Source organism: Bufo gargarizans, chromosome 1 (genome assembly GCF_014858855.1).
Source record: "Bufo gargarizans isolate SCDJY-AF-19 chromosome 1, ASM1485885v1, whole genome shotgun sequence".
In the NCBI taxonomy this organism is placed as follows: Eukaryota; Metazoa; Chordata; class Amphibia; order Anura; family Bufonidae; genus Bufo; species Bufo gargarizans.
The window spans coordinates 11,021,082-11,039,919 of record NC_058080.1 but is presented as its reverse complement, the minus strand read 5'-3'; the positions used below and the strand labels follow the sequence as shown (position 1 = coordinate 11,039,919).

The 18,838-nt window shown below is 49.7% G+C and overlaps 1 protein-coding gene across 4 annotated transcripts in view; it reads right to left on the bottom strand.

Annotated features, from left to right (window-relative positions):
• EXOC6B (exocyst complex component 6B) overlaps window positions 1-18,838 on the bottom strand; it is a 144,416-nt gene that overhangs the window by 46,948 nt on the left and 78,630 nt on the right. For 2 of the 4 annotated variants that reach the window (XM_044294497.1, XM_044294506.1), the window contains exons 18-21: window positions 17,618-17,797; window positions 15,463-15,492; window positions 9,506-9,647; window positions 7,221-7,294 (exon numbers count right to left, since the gene is read on the bottom strand). In XM_044294497.1, coding sequence (XP_044150432.1) covers window positions 7,221-7,294; window positions 9,506-9,647; window positions 15,463-15,492; window positions 17,618-17,797 — 426 coding nt within the window. The remainder of the gene's footprint in view (window positions 1-7,220; window positions 7,295-9,505; window positions 9,648-15,462; window positions 15,493-17,617; window positions 17,798-18,838) is intronic. The other 2 variants (XM_044294514.1, XM_044294524.1) reach the window with 1 other exon arrangement.

Sequence of the window (18,838 nt, the reverse complement as noted above, 5' to 3'; positions counted from 1 at the left end):
TTACATGAAATGACAAGTATTCCTAGAATGTACTAATATCAGGAGGAGGACAAGGCACCTGTGTGGAGAAAAAACTGTCTTTTGAGAAGAGGACAGTAGGCACCTTCATATCCCCGGATATGGCAGCAGCAGCATGTGGAGCAAAGATAAACAGCACCACCTTGAGGTCCTGCAATCACTTTTTACGCACTTCAGTTTTCAGAACTCCCTTCTTTTTTTATCCAAATTTTCTTTCTTTGGGTCCAGTTTTTGAAATTTGCCTTAGTAAAGTCTCTCATTAGCTCCGACTCCTTGGCAGTAAAATCATACTAAATATCTGTTGCTTCGTCCTATACGGTTTTTAGATTACAGAAGTAATTTCCTCGTAACCACTCATGGTCAGAAGTAGCAAACTATATGCCCTATTTAACCAATAATTCTCAGACTGGGAACACATTTTTACTGAACGTGAAGCTAGATCTAAAATTTACCGCATTCCTCTCCATCTGAAGTAGGAGGAAACTTATTAACAAACTCCTTGCCTTGTGGAGAAGTTCTGAGTGATCACTGAACTTCTCAACATGGAGGTTAAAAGGGTCAACAAGTTCACCAAACTAATGCCTAGAGGTAGAAACAACCTGTTTACCAAATTACTATCCATTCCAAGTGCCACCTAATGTGAGGACCTCCTACCAATGTGACAAGGGTCATCTACGATGAGAAGTATGCCACTTTTTGTCATACTTTTGTTGCACATTCGGTTGCAAAGGGGATTTGTGACCGAATCTGCTACTTTTCTCCGCTCACGCCTCTACATAACAGGCGCATCAAGCTAAAATGTCGGTCTTAAAGGGGTTGTCTGGGTTCAGAGCTGAACCCGGACAAACCCAGATTTTCACCCAGGCAGCCCCCGACTCGAGCATCGGAGCAGTTCAAAGTCATTTTGTGGAGTTCCAGTGACGTACCGGGCTCTCCTTCAGGCTGCCGGGTGGAGGCTTCCACCCAGCAGTGAGCCCGGTGATGTCACCGGCAATGATGGGTGGGCTTTAGCGCTGCCCTAGCCTGTAAAGCCCGCCCATCAGAGCCCACCGAACACACTGCTGGGTGAAGCCTCCGCCCGGCAGTGTGTTATAATAAATAAAAGAGCACTTGCCCTGCGTGATCCTGCACAGGGCAAGGGAGAGCATTGGAGCATGAACTGCTCCGATGCTCATGTCGGGGGGGCTGCCTTGGTGATATTATAGGTATGTCCTAGTTCAGTTCTGAACCCGGACAACCCCTTTAATAAACAACCCTAAATGTGTCTAACATATTCCTCTCCCAGTAAAGATAGGTAAGATTCTGGAGAAGTAGTTACTATGAGCTAGCTAGACTCCTCCTTACATAAAACAGGGGACAATACGTGAAGTACAAGTCTCAATGTCATAACCATTACTTCTATGAATTTGAACAACTGGCAGTTAGGTATATTGAAGTCTAGGATTGGTTCTTCAGGAATATTGGACCAAGTACTACATCCATGGTGCTCATAGGCCTGGTGAATGGGCTGATGCTGGCTGAACATCTTGGAAGCCTCTAGAGTTGATCAGACTACTGTTGAAGTGACATCTAGTACTCCGTGTTGGTGGCATTGACGACTAAACTATCACTCAATGTGATTCAGCACAGGTCACAACTGTCTACTGCTCAGAAGGTATCGAACTCCAGCAGAAGATGAGAGGGAAATGTCCTAGATGACTTAGAAGATTAGATGGGACAACAAAAGTCTAAGGTCACTAGACTGCTCAAAGGATGAGCGGGTATGCCAAATGTCCTAGGTAGCTAGAGGACTAAAAAGATAGGAGGGTACAAAAAGGTGGCAAGAGACTCAAAAGATAAGATGGAACAACCAATACCCTAGGTGGCTAGAGGACTCATAAGATGACACTGAACGACAAAATGTCCTAGGTGGCTAGAGGACTAAGAAGATGAGAGGGTACGCCTAGGGTGAAGTTCATTGGTGTCATGGGGTTTCCATGAAGCCAAGGTCAGATCTATGGTCGCAGAGAATGGGCCAACTATTAATTGTCAAAATACTTTACCACTCTGCCACACAAGAGTGGCGGGAGATCCTACAAGTAAGTAATGTAAGGACTTCCGGCAGGAATCTAACATCATATGTCTAAAGCTGGCTATACAATGAATGTCGGCTGGTCACAACTAATAAGTATGGTGGTGCCTGGACTCCCCGCTGATGGTACCTACCACCACAGGGGTCTGGCATCAGATAGCCTAGCGTACCTCTCCCCATCAAAAACACTATTGGGGGGGGACAGCTATCTAAAGTGTAAGGCCAAATTTACAAATGAAAATGGATTCGTTTAGATTCTAGATCCACCATGCACCACGGGAAAGTTGGGTGGCAATGGCTATGGGAGCCACCATGGAGGCCATGACATATTGCAGTCCCAAAAATGATCATTGTAAGCGACTGGAGGTTATTTCATGACAGTGGAGAAGAGCAGAGAGACAGACTGGCGCCAAAGACGTTAAGTGGCGCCAAAGCCTACTTGTCACGCAGAAGCATAAAAGAGCTTTCCACACGGACTATAAATGGCTCGCGGCCTTGGAAACCTCATGCGCGTAATGGTCTGGCAGCGCGGTCACATTGGGTCGGACGTCCCCCTAGAAGGTCTGTCGATTCCCAGCAATAATAACGTCCTCAGAAATGACAAATTAACTCGTCTCCTTTGTGCCGCCACAGGAAACCCTGGGCATAAATATCACGGGAAGATAAAAATAATGTTGCCGGGTGACCGCCAGAGCGGATAAACAGCGCCATTCTCAACGTTTTTTTTTACCCCCCCAAAATGGAAGATTTGAAGCGCCCAAATGAAAAGACTTTCTAGTATAAAAAAAAAGGTACAGGACAAAAAAAACAAAAAAAAACCTAGGTTACATATGGCGAAGGAGAGGTTCCCAACGGCGCGTTAATGAAGCGCGGCCCGGCCATGTCACAGGATGACGGATGGCGCCGCCATCACTCTTCTCAGGCTCATCTATTACCAGATGAAAGCTCCTCCAGACAGGACCATCGATGGAGAGAGGATAATGTCAGTGCACGTCATACCCCTGGAGCATCGGGACTAGCCGTGAATACAAGGGGTACTGCATCATCGTGGCAGCACAGACAAAGTGCCAGGCCGGCTTCTTGTTGTTGTTTACTGGGAGACACATAGAAAGATGGCCTTAATAGGACAGGCACATCCGTCAATGACTCCCAACTTCATTCACACTTTCCGTCCGACCCCATCCATCTTCTCGGCAAAAGCGATGACAGTGCACAATTCAACACCTTCTCCTCCTCCCCCTCTGCCCCTGGCATATCAACACACAAAAAAGGGGATCTTCACAGGGATGAGCTGAGGCTTCTGCCACCTCCGTGCCCGCCTTTCATCTTCACAGCTCATTGTGGTCCATGGGTTTGATGTAGAAGTTAAGATTTTCCAGGCCGGGGCTCTGAATGGGGGAGCAGGCATCTGGCCAGCTGTAGCCTGGCCCCTTGGGGGTCCTACTTCATCCTGGGGTTGGAAATTCATAGGAATATAGTTTATATAAAAGCGAGGACGTCAACTGCATCTGGCATTAAAATAAAGTGCCATGGAGTAGGGGCAACATGCTGATATCAATATGTGCCAATATCTGCAGGGGGGGGGGGCCTGGAGAAGAACTGATTATGCATTTTCTAAATGTCGGCCTTTTACAATTTATTTTGTTACTAGTGTCCCTGGTCAAGAAGATAAGGTGCCATCCCTGCTGGGACCCCAACGATCAGCTGTAATCAGTGGTTTCATTTCCCTGCAGCGCCATCACAGGAGAAAGGCAGCATTACACCGTGCCCCTTGAATTCAATGCGCTGTCCGTGTGATGCAGGACAGGACAGGTCCTCCAGAGCAACAGACGCTCTTCCTAGCTTCTCTTCACATCAGGTTCCTGAATGTTGGACCTTGGCTATAAGTTTTATGGAGTGCTGGCAGATGGTTAGTATATGCTCTCACTTTGTGATCAGTGACCTCAGCCTATGATTTAGTAGTGTGGCTCCTTTCTAGTCTCTCCCAGGACCCTGGCCACCCACCGATCATATTACCCCCCCGGTGACCACACTGGTACAGATGGGCCTCTATTACCCCCAGGTGACCATACTGGTACAGATGGGCCTCTATTACCCCCCAGGTGACCATACTGGTACAGAAGGGCCTCTATTCCCCCCAGGTGACCATACTGGTACAGATGGGCCTCTATTCCCCCCAGGTGACCATACTGGTACAGAAGGGCCTCTATTCCCCCCAGGTGACCATACTGGTACAGATGGGCCTCTATTCCCCCCAGGTGACCATACTGGTACAGATGGGCCTCTATTCCCCCCAGGTGACCATACTGGTACAGATGGGCCTCTATTCCCCCCAGGTGACTACACTGGTACAGATGGGCCTCTATTACCCCCAGGTGACCATACTGGTACAGAAGGGCCTCTATTACCCCCAGGTGACCATACTGGTACAGAAGGGCCTCTATTCCCCCCAGGTGACCATACTGGTACAGAAGGGCCTCTATTACCCCTAGGTGACCATACTGGTACAGATGGGCCTCTATTCCCCCCAGGTGACCATACTGGTACAGATGGGCCTCTATTCCCCCCAGGTGACCATACTGGTACAGATGGGCCTCTATTCCCCCCAGGTGACCATACTGGTACAGATGGGCCTCTATTCCCCCCAGGTGACCATACTGGTATAGATGGGCCTCTATTCCCCCCAGGTGACCATACTGGTACAGAAGGGCCTCTATTCCCCCCAGGTGACCATACTGGTACAGAAGGGCCTCTATTACCCCCAGGTGACTACACTGGTACAGAAGGGCCTCTATTACCCCCAGGTGACCATACTGGTACAGATGGGCCTCTATTACCCCCCAGGTGACCATACTGGTACAGAAGGGCCTCTATTCCCCCCACGGTGACCATACTGGTACAGAAGGGCCTCTATTCCCCCAAGGTGACCATACTGGTACAGAAGGGCCTCTATTCCCCCCAGGTGACCATACTGGTACAGAAGGGCCTCTATTCCCCCCAGGTGACCATACTGGTACAGATGGGCCTCTATTCCCCCCAGGTGACCATACTGGTACAGATGGGCCTCTATTCCCCCCAGGTGACCATACTGGTACAGAAGGGCATCTATTACCCCCAGGTGACTACACTGGTACAGAAGGGCCTCTATTACCCCCAGGTGACTACACTGGTACAGATGGGCCTCTATTACCCCCAGGTGACCATACTGGTACAGAAGGGCCTCTATTACCCCTAGGTGACCATACTGGTACAGAAGGGCCTCTATTCCCCCCAGGTGACCATACTGGTACAGATGGGCCTCTATTCCCCCCAGGTGACCATACTGGTACAGATGGGCCTCTATTCCCCCCAGGTGACCATACTGGTACAGATGGGCCTCTATTCCCCCCAGGTGACCATACTGGTACAGATGGGCCTCTATTACCCCCAGGTGACCATACTGGTACAGATGGGCCTCTATTCCCCCCAGGTGACCATACTGGTACAGATGGGCCTCTATTCCCCCCAGGTGACCATACTGGTACAGAACGGCCTCTATTACCCCCAGGTGACTACACTGGTACATATGGGCCTCTATTCCCCCCAGGTGATTACACTGGTACATATGGGCCTCTATTACCCCCCAGGTGACTACACTGGTACAGATGGGCCTCCATTCACCACAGGTGACTACACTGGTATAGATGGGTCTCCATTCCCCACAGGTGACTACACTGGTACAGATGGGCCTCTATTTCCCCAGGTGACTACACTGGTACAGATGGGCCTCTATTTTCCCCAGGTGGCTGCCATGGTACAGATGGCTTCATGTATGCATCAGGTAACTGCAGTGGTACAGATGGGCTTGTTTTGGCCCCAGGTGGCCACAGTAGTAGAAACAGACCATGACTTGCTTCATAGTTGCTACAGGTACTAAATGGGCATTTATTTGACCCAAGAGGCCAACGCGGTACAAATCGGACACTATTTGTCTCCAGATGGCTGCCATGGTACAGATGGCTTCCTTTAGCATCAGGTGGCCACAGTGGTAGAGATCGGCCCCCATTCATACAACTCCATTCCCATGCACTCCAGGTCCATAGACTGTCTATAGCTATCCTGAGGGTCGCTAGTACTGTGGTTTCCCCTGGTCTATACCCTGTACAGTACGGTGGTTCTCCATGGTTAGTGCTCAGGAGTGCCGTGTGCATTAGGTAGGTACAAATGACCCCAAGTGTTTCTATTCGTAGAAAGATTTGGCTTTTTGCAATTCACAGATGATTATTCCAAGAAGAAAGTAGAGGCGGCCGAGACGAGAACTAGGAGTGCAGGAACCAGCAGGGAGCATCTCAACACAAGATCCTAGAGGGGTCAGTCCAGCCCCATATATGATGCAGTACCCCTGAGCCAAATACTGCCCCCTACAGGTAATAGTCAGATGAATGCAACCTCAGTACTATATGTATATCTAGCAATGGACCCCAACCTGTGGTCTACAGCTAAATAGATATGGCTCATGGACTCCTGTGATGGTTGACAGACTGGAGTCCTGACCGTTATGTCCGTCTCTCATGTAAATCTCTGAGCTCAGAGGGTGACTGCACCTGGTAAGACCTATGTCGGGGAAGGTACTCCAACCCAAGAGCTTCCTCTAGGCACAACATGCAGAATAGTCAGTAGAACTAGATGAACGACGGCCTGGAGTCTCTTTTCTATATGGCTTTGTATTCGGAGCTTGGTCTCCTTCCATCTATAGAGTTTTCGCTAGTCTCCTCCAATTCTCAGCTGTAAATTTGGCAGGGTCGTTCCTAGCTCTCGTGTTTAGCCTTACAAGCCTGCTAAGTTATCCAGTGCCCTGCTAAAAGTCATACACATGTGGCACAACGCAGAGGTCAGAGCTTGCGGGTCCGCCACAGCGTCAATATCCCTCGCGCCCATCACCGCTTAGGCCGAGGAACCGACCTGACAGCCTTAAAAAGAGGCGAGAAGGACGCAGGTCTCCGGAGTTTAATCCTTAAAGAGTCTCATTTCTTCAAACCCCCGCACACACACCCTCTTCCTTGGAGCCCCCCTCCCCATTCCTTCTCTCGCTCCTTAAGACCTCATGGGCCCTCAGTCACACATCTTAAAGCACAAAACAACAAAGGCTTACTTGTCTTAAGTCGATGAAGGCCAACTGCAGTGTGTCCCCTTGGAACCCAGGCACCGGTCCCGATCTGGCAAACCCTGTGGGAAAGAATAAACCATGAAAGGCGTCTTTAAATAAGCATGGACAGGAAGATTGGCAGACGGATGACAGCGAGGACAAGGGAGGCTGGGGGAGAGGAGGAACCCGCTTCTATGGAGCCATGTCTCTCGGCCTTCATGCTCTTTGTCTGAGCTTCAAAATTTGTGTCATCAAAACACCATTAATTCCAGCGTCCTGACAGCGAGGAAACTGTACTAACTCAACCTGAAATCTATTCCCATGGGCCACGCCGAGCTCCGCACGATTTCTATGGTCAATGGACAAACAAGTCAACGAAAAAGAGGGGAAGAAAAAAGCAGCCATGGCTTGAGGTGGGGGTGGCATTGTCCTGGGCGGAGGAGCCCTTCACAATACATATAAGAAAGCAGAGCTTCTTTCATTTGGGGACGCTTTGTATATTGCGGCAGGAATTTTCTGATTTCATGCCTGTCACCCCATTCCTGCAGTATGTATCAATAATAAATAACGTCCTGATGCGGCCACAATTGGGGGCCGCCCCCCCAAATATTTCCATTATCTGTTATGGCTCCAGCAGCCCCCACTGACACAGCCACTGGGAATCCTTCTAAGATGATTACATGGTCCCTGCTGTACGTGGGTCTGTGCGGTGTACAGTGCGGTGAGCTCCATGAGACCTGGCCGTCTACAGGATTCTCATCGCAGGCTTGGACGGCAAGACGTACAACGAGTCTGACGTGGCAGGTCTGTCCGCCGCGTCCGTCCTGCTGTTAGCTCAACTGGTTCCTGTGAAAGTCTGAATAATGGCTGCAAGGCATGGGCTGTAGCCCTGACTGCATGACCTCCATCATGGTGGCTGGACACAGCCGGGGCGCCAGCCCCCCAGACAGCCGGGGCGCCAGCCACCCATTTGTTTTAGGATTTTTTTTTACTATACTACCTATTAACCCCTTTCTGCTTACGGCAGATTTGCATCTTTAAAGATGGCACCTACTCTAGACTGTAGCGGATGCATAGCAGTCGAGTTTCTGCTGTTTACAGCAGACACTGAGGCCAATATCTGCGATTGGCGATGATGCCGATCACATCGGGGAAGCCATTTGTTTGCTGTGATAGCCTCGGTCCCTCTGAAGGATTTGAGGCTACCACCTGCCTGTTGCAGGGCTCTATAGGACTGTATTGAATTATTGAATGTCTCAGACGGCAATGCTAATTTATTGCAGTCTATGTGACAAGCTATCTAGAGTCCCTAAGGGGACTTAATATAACTGTTTAAAAAAAACTTAAAAACCTAAAAAATAAAAAAAATGCTTTAACAGGATATGCAATCAAAATGGCCGATTCGCCAATTTTTCTTTGCTTCACTTCCTCAAAAAATTAATAAAAAGTGATCAAAAAGTCACACACTTCCCAAAATGGTATCAGATCAGGACCGCAAAAAAATGAGCCTCACACAGATCCATAGTCATAACTATAAAAAAAACTTTACGGGCGGGGCAGAATATGGTGATATTTTTTCCCCCAATTCCACACTATTTGGAATTTTTATTTTCAGCACTACAGTGAATACAACATTAAATAGTGCCGTTAGAAAGTACAAAACATAAGCCCCCACACAGCTATGTGAATGGAAAAATAAAAAAAGTTATGGATTCAGGAATAAAAATACCGAAACGCCAAAGGCAGAAAATCATTGTCAGGAAGGGGTTAAAAATGACAGCCATCTTGCATTTCTCCTATTATTCTGTGTTCTATATTCCCCACTGCCCGTGCTCGGTATGACTAGGCGTTACATTACACTGAGCACCTCCACCGGCAGGTCTCCGCACAGCCGCGCGCCCCCTTCTCCTGCCCCCTCCTCCCCCTCCTCCGGCCGCAGTCTGTAAATCTTTAAACAAGTAGATTACAAGACAGAAGCTGCCAGACAACAAAACCCATGGCTTCCCACAGGAAAAGAAATCAGAAGCCATCTATTGAGAGCTAATGGCCAGGAGTGACGCTGATGGATGGCCGTCATCAGTCTTCCTGCCTGGCATGAGGGTGGCAGTGTAGGGCCTGGCGGGGCGGCAGGGGTCACGTCTCCTGCTGGTCAGGTTGACAGCACCTGCTCTGCAATGTCGGAGCCTTTCACAGCATCTAATTAGGCAGCGGGAGACGTGCAGGTCGGCGGCAGGATTTCCCAGCATCCGCGTCTGGGACCCTCCACCTATAGGCCCCTGCAGGGCACTTACTTTCACACTCCTTCACATCCAGATTGAACTGCTGCAGGGCCCCCATGGTGATCTGCTTGACTTCCGCCTCCAGGAGCAGCTGCGTCAGCGAGGTGGAGAGGTGTTTGCAGGCAGACATGCAGGCCGTCTGGGCAACCTTACCCTGCAAGACAGAAAACGGACAGTGGTCGGCCACGTGGGGAGTAGTCGTCTTCCATGTCTACAGCACAAGTGCATTGTATTATGACCAGTGGGTTGTAGTGATATATGTATACAGACTAGAAAACTGTATTATGGACATATAATGTTGAGGGTTGTAGTGCTGTATGTACAGAGTATAACAGAATTGTATTATTATGGTCCTGTCTTCAGCACAGAGTATTTCAGGAGACACCCCTGTCATTACTAGAGAGATGACAGAGCAGCACTGATGTTCCTGGAGTCGCTGGGCCCCTGGGCCCTTAATACCAGATACATGTTATGTTATACAGAACAAGGTCAGCCAGACACAGGACACGGCCAAGTGTTTCATCAATCCCATCCCCGTGCACATCCCTGCAGAGCGTAAACCATCCCCAGCAATGTACAGCATCATGGAGCACCCTCCTGTGCACGACTACAACTCCCAGCAATGTACAGCATCAATGTATCATCATCATCATGGAGCACCCTCCTGTGCACGACTACAACTCCCAGCAATGTACAGCATCAATGTATCATCATCATTGACCACCCTCCTGTGCACGATTACAACTCCCAGCAATGTACAGCATCAATGTATCATCATCATGGAGCACCCTCCTGTGCACGACTACAACTCCCAGCAATGTACAGCATCAATGTATCCTCATCATTGACCACCCTCCTGTGCACGATTACAACTCCCAGCAATGTACAGCATCAATGTATCCTCATCATTGACCACCCTCCTGTGCACGACTACAACTTCCAGCAATGTACAGCATCAATGTATCATCATCATGGAGCACCCTCCTGTGCACGACTACAACTCCCAGCAATGTACAGCATCAATGTATCATCATCATTGACCACCCTCCTGTGCACGATTACAACTCCCAGCAATGTACAGCATCAATGTATCATCATCATGGAGCACCCTCCTGTGCACGACTACAACTCCCAGCAATGTACAGCATCAATGTATCATCATCATAGACCACCCTCCTGTGCACAACTACAACTCCCAGCAATGTACAGCCTCTATCTATCATGATGGACTACCTTCCTGTGCACGGCTACAACTCCCAGCATGGAAGACTACCTGTAGCTCTACCTAATAACTGACCATCTGCTTTCAATATAAGTTAGTGCCACTGCCTAGACCCACTTACCTGCTATCTACCTGCTGTGGTGAGGGACTCCTCACCTTCATCTCATCAGGTCCCTCACTCCAGGATAGTTTCTGTAGTGTGGCTGGGCCTCATCCTGGTGTAAGCGGCCTCTGCCATTTGGGGGCATGGGGGTACTTGTCTGTACAGGGGTTAGGTAGGTGGTACATGTCACATCCACCCAAGGTTTCCAGCAGAACATCCAGAGCATCACTGTCTCCACCAGCTTGTCTTCTTCCCATTAGTGAAACTGGTGCCATCTCCTCCCCAGGTAAGTGACACACACACTCGGCCGTCCACATGATGTAATGTGATTCATCAGACCAGGCCGCCTTCTTCCTATAGTGCACCCGGTGCCATCTCCTCCCCAGGTAAGTGACACACATACATGGCCGTCCACATGATGTAATGTGATTCATCAGACCAGGCCGCCTTCTTCCTATAGTGCACCTGGTGCCATCTCCTCCCCAGGTAAGTGACACACACACATGGCCGTCCACATGATGTAACGTGATTCCTCAGACCAGGCCGCCTTCTTCCTATAGTGCACCCGGTGCCATCTCCTCCCCAGGTAAGTGACACACACACATGGCCGTCCACATAATGTAACGTGATTCCTCAGACCAGGCCGCCTTCTTATAGTGCACCTGGTGCCATCTCCTCCCCAGGTAAGTGACACACACACATGGCCGTCCACATGATGTAACGTGATTCCTCAGACCAGGCCGCCTTCTTCCTATAGTGCACCCGGTGCCATCTCCTCCCCAGGTAAGTGACACACACACATGGCCGTCCACATGATGTAACGTGATTCATCAGACCAGGCAGTCTTCTTCCTATAGTGCACCCGGTGCCATCTCCTCCCCAGGTAAGTGACACACATACATGGCCGTCCACATGATGTAACGTGATTCATCAGACCAGGCAGTCTTCTTCCATTGCTCCATGGCCCAGCTGTGATGGTCACATGTCCATTGAAAGCACTGCCGGTGGTGGACAAGTGTCAGCATAGGCACTATGACCGGTCTGTGACTACGTGGCAGCATATTCACAAGCTGTGAAGTCCTCTGTGTCCCGACAACTTTCTATCACAGCTATCACCATGTGTCGATGGTTCATAGGTGGTCTTTCCCTGGAGCAACTAACCACTACATACTGGGAACACCTCACAAGACCGGGCATCCAGCCATCTAAACCAGTGGTTCACAACCTGCAGAATGCATACCCCAAGTGGTACATGGGACTGCCCTAGCAGCCAGCAGTTCCTGAAGCCCATGAGAGGAGAGCACAGGTGGAACTATGGGCCTCCGGACACTCCACAGCACGTCCATGGTCCCGCGCTGCACTGACCTCCTGACGTCCGCATGCCGTGACCTGACGCGCTGTGTAACGTCAGGCCCAGAGCAGGCGTGTCGGCGGTGGTGCCACTGCTGGAAAGGTAAGAGGGTGAGCTCTGAGCTGACACTTGAGGCACAGGACAATGACATGCTGACACTTGGAGTGACCGAGTAATGACACTGGATGTTTAGGGTCGCTGTCCTGCTGGAAGGTAAACCTCCGCCCCCGTCTCAAGTCTTTTGCTGATTCTACCAGGTTTTCCTCCAGTATTGCCTGTATTTAGCTCAATCCTCTGACCAGCTTCCCTGTAGCACGATGTTGTGTTCAGGGTGATGTGAAGTGTAAGTTTTCTGCCGCAGATAGCATTTTGCATTTAGGCCAAAAAGTTCAACTTTGGTTTCATCTGACCAGAGCACTTTCCTCCACGTTTGCTGTCCCCTACATGGATTGTGGCAAACTGCAATCGGGACTTCTTATGGCTTGCTTTAAAAAAATGGCTTTCTTCTTGCCACTCAGATTTGTGGAGTACACGACTAATAGTTGTCCTGTGGACAGATTCTCCCACCTGAGCTGTAGATCTCTGCAGCTCCCCAGACTGCCCATAGGCCTCTTCTCTCAGAAGCACTCTTTCCTGCCTCGGCTGTCAGCTTAGGATGACAGCCATGTCCTGGTAGGTTTGCAGTTGTGGCATGCTTCTTCCATTTTCGGATGGATTGATCAGTGCTCCGTGAGACGTTCAGAGCTTGGGATATTTTTTTTATAACCTAACTCTGCTTTACACTTCTCCACAACTTTATCCCTGACCTGTCTGGTGTGTTCCTTGGTTTTCATGATGCTGTTTGATCACTAATGTTCTCTAACAAACCTCTGAAGCCATAACAGCTGTAGGTATCTTGAGAATACATTAGACACAGGTGGACATGATTTACTAATGGGGTGACATCAGAAGGCAATTGGTCACACTGGATTTTTATTTTTTTTTGGAGGGGGGGGGGGTATCAGAGCACAGGGGCTCAATATAAATGCATGTCACAATTTTCTGATTTTTATATATAAAAAATTTTGAAAACCATATATCATTTTCTTTTCACTTCACGCACACTTACTGCTTTGTGTTGGTCTATCTCACAAACACATTTAAGTTTGTTTGTGTAACGTGAAAATATGTAATCTAGTACAAGGGGTAGGAATACTTTTTCAAGGCACTGTACGTGTGAAGGTCCAGCAGATGGCAGAGGCCAGGTCTATTTTCCGTGCTTCTCCTGACCAGTGGTGTCCGGTGTTCGAGTGACGCAGTATGTCATCAATTAGACAAGATGCCTGACCTGAAAGGTGCTTTGTGCAGAACAAGTCTCCTATCAAAGAGCTCATTAAAGTCCACTTTACGGCCTGACGGATGGAATAAACAGTCATTAATCTGCGCCCGGAGGCCATGAGGAGCGGTGGGGAGACCGGCAGCAGCTCTTAAAGGTGCATGCACATGAGGAGGCTTTACCATGCATTGCCCCATGTGTGTTCCCCTCCTCTGATCATGGCTGCCATGTGATAATACCGTGTGATTCAGTTCTTCGTTACCTGCAAGCAACATTATAAACTAGTCCTCACACAGGTGAGGGTTTGTTGCAATGCCCAAGCACAGGTCAGCATTTTCAGTCTGGGATCCAGCTGCTGCTGCGTTTGGCTCCACAGATTCCCTGCACTAATACACTGTAACAACCCATCTGTTGCATCTGTAGGAGGTCGTCATTGTCAGCCTCTGCATTTCATCACATCTCCATCTGATTGCAATCTATTTTCCGCAGTTATCAGCCAATCGGGTTAGGCAGTCTTCGATGGAATGGCCAGCAAAAAGCTGAGAACATTTTCCACCCCAGCAGGTTGCCTGCACAGCACTAAGGGATGGTTGATGAGAAGTGGCAAGTTTTGATAAAGCAAACCGTAGAGGCCAAGTCACACTGGGGCCACCATGCTCTTGAGAAGACCTCTAGCTACCTGTAAGTCAATGTCTGACCCACTTATAGGTCTAGGAACATGACCACAAAGACGAGACGAACCAGAGAAGCTCCTCATGAGTGCAGAGCAGGGGTTCTGGATAGTTGGGTGAGATGAGGATCACAACATCATGGACCTTTTAGAGGACGTTGACCATGACTATAGCTGGGTGTAGCACTTTACATTCAGGTGACCAATACGGCGCTCCAGGTCTGACAGGTGCGCACCATCAGCGTCGCCTTTAATCAGGCCAGTTCATCTTCTGTCACCCATTAAATTCACCAGTCACAAGATGATTCAATGGGCCTGGAACGCCCAGGAAGGGCACAGTGAAATATTTTGCCTATAATATGGCTCTGTTTCTGGTTTGGGCAGAGAGGTGACCTCACGATATTATTCTTCATGGCTGATGTGAGGTTCTGGTAAACAGCGTGAATCACACCAGGGTCAATACTGAACTTACTGTCCGCCTATTACATCAGGAAGAAAACCCCTTTAAGGGCCCTTGCACACGACCGAATGCCCTCTGAGACATACAGTCCGTGAGCGGGCCATATGCCCCGGAGCGGCATTGATCGTGCGCACAGCATCATAGATTACAATGATGCTGTGCACGTCAGGCCGCCGCACTCATATGATCGTATGAGTGCAGGACAATAGCCCCGCGGGAGGCCCGACGTCCACAGCATCATTGTAATCTATGATGCTGTGTGCTCCCGTGCACGCGATCAATGCTGCTCCGGGACATATGGCCCGCTCACGGAGCGTATATCTCGGAGGGCATACGGTCGTGTGCAAGGGCCCTAACTGTGTGGTCCTATGTGACTGCTTTCTTTAGTGCTTAATTTAAAGAGGCTGTCGAGTTTTAAAGACACCATATTGGAGAACTCTCGGGTGTATTGCTTTCTTGAATGGATAGCTGCTACAAAGTGTGTCTCTGGAGACGCGGTCCAGTCCTGCATCACACAGATAAACCACTGATGGACACTGCGTAATACTTCATTTCTCCTCCGGGGGGCGATGCAGGGGAAGGTAACACTTACGGCCAGGTCTCCCCACAAATTGCAGCTGACCGCTGGTAGTCCAAGCAGGAGGACACTGTCATCGAGAGCAGATGACTATAGTTTATTATTCCTGTGATTTTTATGTCCCCGGGGAGCACAGGACACGGCTGGGGTTAATAGTGTCGCACACGCCATGCAGCCTCCACAACACGCATGGTACTGTTAGGTGGCACTGGTCATGCAGATCACACTGCTGCCCCCTCACCCTAAAAACAGGGGCACTCCGGCTACTCACCGGCATCATGGAGTGCGAGTCAACGGCAGCCTGTGGCAAGAAGAAGAGGTCACCGACATGGGGAAAACAAGAGAAGGTCCCTACACCTACACAGAAGTGGTGATGTACATGTGCCGCCATCACAGGTCTATGGTATCAGAGTATGCAATGTGGAGAAACTTCCTCTCCTAAAAGCCAGAACGTCCTGAACTTAGAAACAACTCAAGAGGAAGAGGTCAGGATGTAATAGAAGGGCATGACTGAAGAGAAAAGCTACCGAACATAGTGTCCTCCTCATCTGTGTGTATACAGCACTTCCTGCAGGAGATGATAGCAGCAGATAGCACGGCCCCGCGTCTCCTGCCACGTCCCACCGCCCCGCGTCTCCTGCCACGTCCCACCGCCCCGCGTCTCCTGCCACGTCCCACCGCCCCGCGTCTCCTGCCACGTCCCACCGCCCCGCGTCTCCTGCCACGTCCCACCGCCCCGCGTCTCCTGCCACGTCCCACCGCCCCGCGTCTCCTGCCACGTCCCACCGCCCCGCGTCTCCTGCCACGTCCCACCGCCCCGCGTCTCCTGCAACGTCCCACCGCCCCGCGTCTCCTGCAACGTCCCACCGCCCCGCGTCTCCTGCAACGTCCCACCGCCCCGCACCTCTCCTGCAACGTCCCACCGCCGCACCTCTCCTGCAACGTCCCACCGCCGCACCTCTCCTGCAACGTCCCACCGCCGCACCTCTCCTGCAACGTCCCACCGCCGCACCTCTCCTGCAACGTCCCACCGCCGCACCTCTCCTGCAACGTCCCACCGCCGCACCTCTCCTGCAACGTCCCACCGCCGCACCTCTCCTGCAACGTCCCACCGCCGCACCTCTCCTGCAACGTCCCACCGCCGCACCTCTCCTGCAACGTCCCACCGCCGCACCTCTCCTGCAACGTCCCACCGCCGCACCTCTCCTGCAACGTCCCACCGCCGCACCTCTCCTGCAACGTCCCACCGCCGCACCTCTCCTGCAACGTCCCACTGCTACATGGGGACACATCTATAATGAAGAGTCTACAGGGGACACATGTACACATGCTATACTGCTCTGTAGCAGTATTACAGTTGATATAATAGGAGGCAGTATTATAGCAGTTATATTCTTGTACATAGGAGCAGTATTATAGTAGTTATATTCTTACACATAGGAGCAGTATTATAGTGGTTATCTTCTTGTACATAGGAGGCAGTATTATAGTAGTTATATTCTTGTACATAGGAGCAGTATTATAGTAGTTATATTCTTGTACATAGGAGCAGTATTATAGTAGTTATATTCTTACACATAGGAGGCAGTATTATAGTAGTTATATTCTTACACATAGGAGGCAGTATTATAGTAGTTATATTCTTGTACATAGGAGCAGTATTATAGTAGTTATATTCTTGTACATAGGAGCAGTATTATAGTGGTTATCTTCTTGTACATAGGAGGCAGTATTAAAGTAGTTATAATCCTGTACATAGCAGCGGTATTATAGTAGTTATATTCTTGTACATAGGAGCAGTATTATAGTAGTTATATTCCTGTACATAGGAGGCAGTATTATAGTAGTTCTATTCTTGTACATAGGAGGCAATATTATAGTAGTTATATTCTTGTACATAAGAGCAGTATTATAGTAGGTATATTCCTGTACATAGGAGCAGTATTATAGTAGTTATATTCTTGTACATAGGAGGCAGTATTATAGTAGTTATATTCTTGTACATAGGAGCAGTATAATAGTAGTTATATTCTTGTACATAGGAGGCAGTATTATAGTAGTTATATTCTTGTACATAGGAGCAGTATTATAGTAGTTTTTAGCCCTCTTTATTTAACGGTGGACAAAATAGTGTACTGGATGCAGCTCCTCCTGTGGTACTGAGAGTATAAAATCTGTGCTACTCAATAAGACATGATGGGATTGAAATTTGGATTAAAAATGTTTTGTACCTAGCTTACACATGGTCTTCAGCATGTCACCTAGGGAAGATTACTGTACTAGCCATGTTCAGGTCACATGAGTTGGCCATTGACAATTATTCAGCAATCCATTTGTATGTGAAGTCACCTGAAGGACCACATGATCTATTGGTATGATTAATACTGGGCCTTGTGTGCAGGGAGCGGTTCAGTAGAGATACTTACAGGAAGATGGGTGAACACTGCAAATGTGCTATTCAAGAAAGCCACCAGATCCACGAGATAGTCGCTGGCCTGCTCTCCAGACTCTGCTGCCATCCAGTCATAGTCTGCCAGCTGCAGGAACTGGTCGATCTTCTGGTTCAGATTGGTGTAGATCTCCTCTTCTGCGGCCTGTCTGGAATCCTGCAGCAAGAGACACAAGAAAAGAAGGCGAGATGTCATGTCAGGTATAAATTATATCCCTGCCTGGTGTACAGTGGATTAATAACGACGCCCCTGGTGCACAGAGGATTTATAATGACGCCCCTGGTGCACAGTGGGTTAATAATGACGCCCCTGGTGCACAGTGGGTTAATAATGACGCCCCTGGTGCACAGTGGATTACTAATGACGCCCCTGGTGCACAGTGGATTACTAAAGACGCCCCTGGTGCACAGTGGATTACTAACGACGCCCCTGGTGCACAGTGGATTACTAACGACGCCCCTGGTGCACAGTGGATTACTAACGACGCCCCTGGTGCACAGTGGATTACTAACGACGCCCCTGGTGCACAGTGGATTACCAACGACGCCCCTGGTGCACAGTGGATTACCAACGACGCCCCTGGTGCACAGTGGATTACCAACGACGCCCCTGGTGCACAGTGGATTACCAACGACGCCCCTGGTGCACAGTGGATTACCAACGACGCCCCTGGTGCACAGTGGATTACCAACGACGCCCCTGGTGCACAGTGGATTACCAACGACGCCCCTGGTGCACAGTGGATTACCAACGACGCCCCTGGTGCACAGTGGATTAATAACGACGCCCCTGGTGCACAGTGGATTAATAACGACGCCCCTGGTGCACAGTGGATTAATAACGACGCCCCTGGTGCACAGTGGATTAATAACGACGCCCCTGGTGCACAGTGGATTAATAACGACGCCCCTGGTGCACAGTGGATTAATAACGACGCCCCTGGTGCACAGTGGATTAATAACGACGCCCCTGGTGCACAGTGGATTAATAACGACGCCCCTGGTGCACAGTGGATTAATAACGACGCCCCTGGTGCACAGTGGATTAATAACGACGCCCCTGGTGCACAGTGGATTACTAACGACGCCCCTGGTGCACAGTGGATTACTAACGACGCCCCTGGTGCACAGTGGATTACTAACGACGCCCCTGGTGCACAGTGGATTACTAACGACGCCCCTGGTGCACAGTGGATTA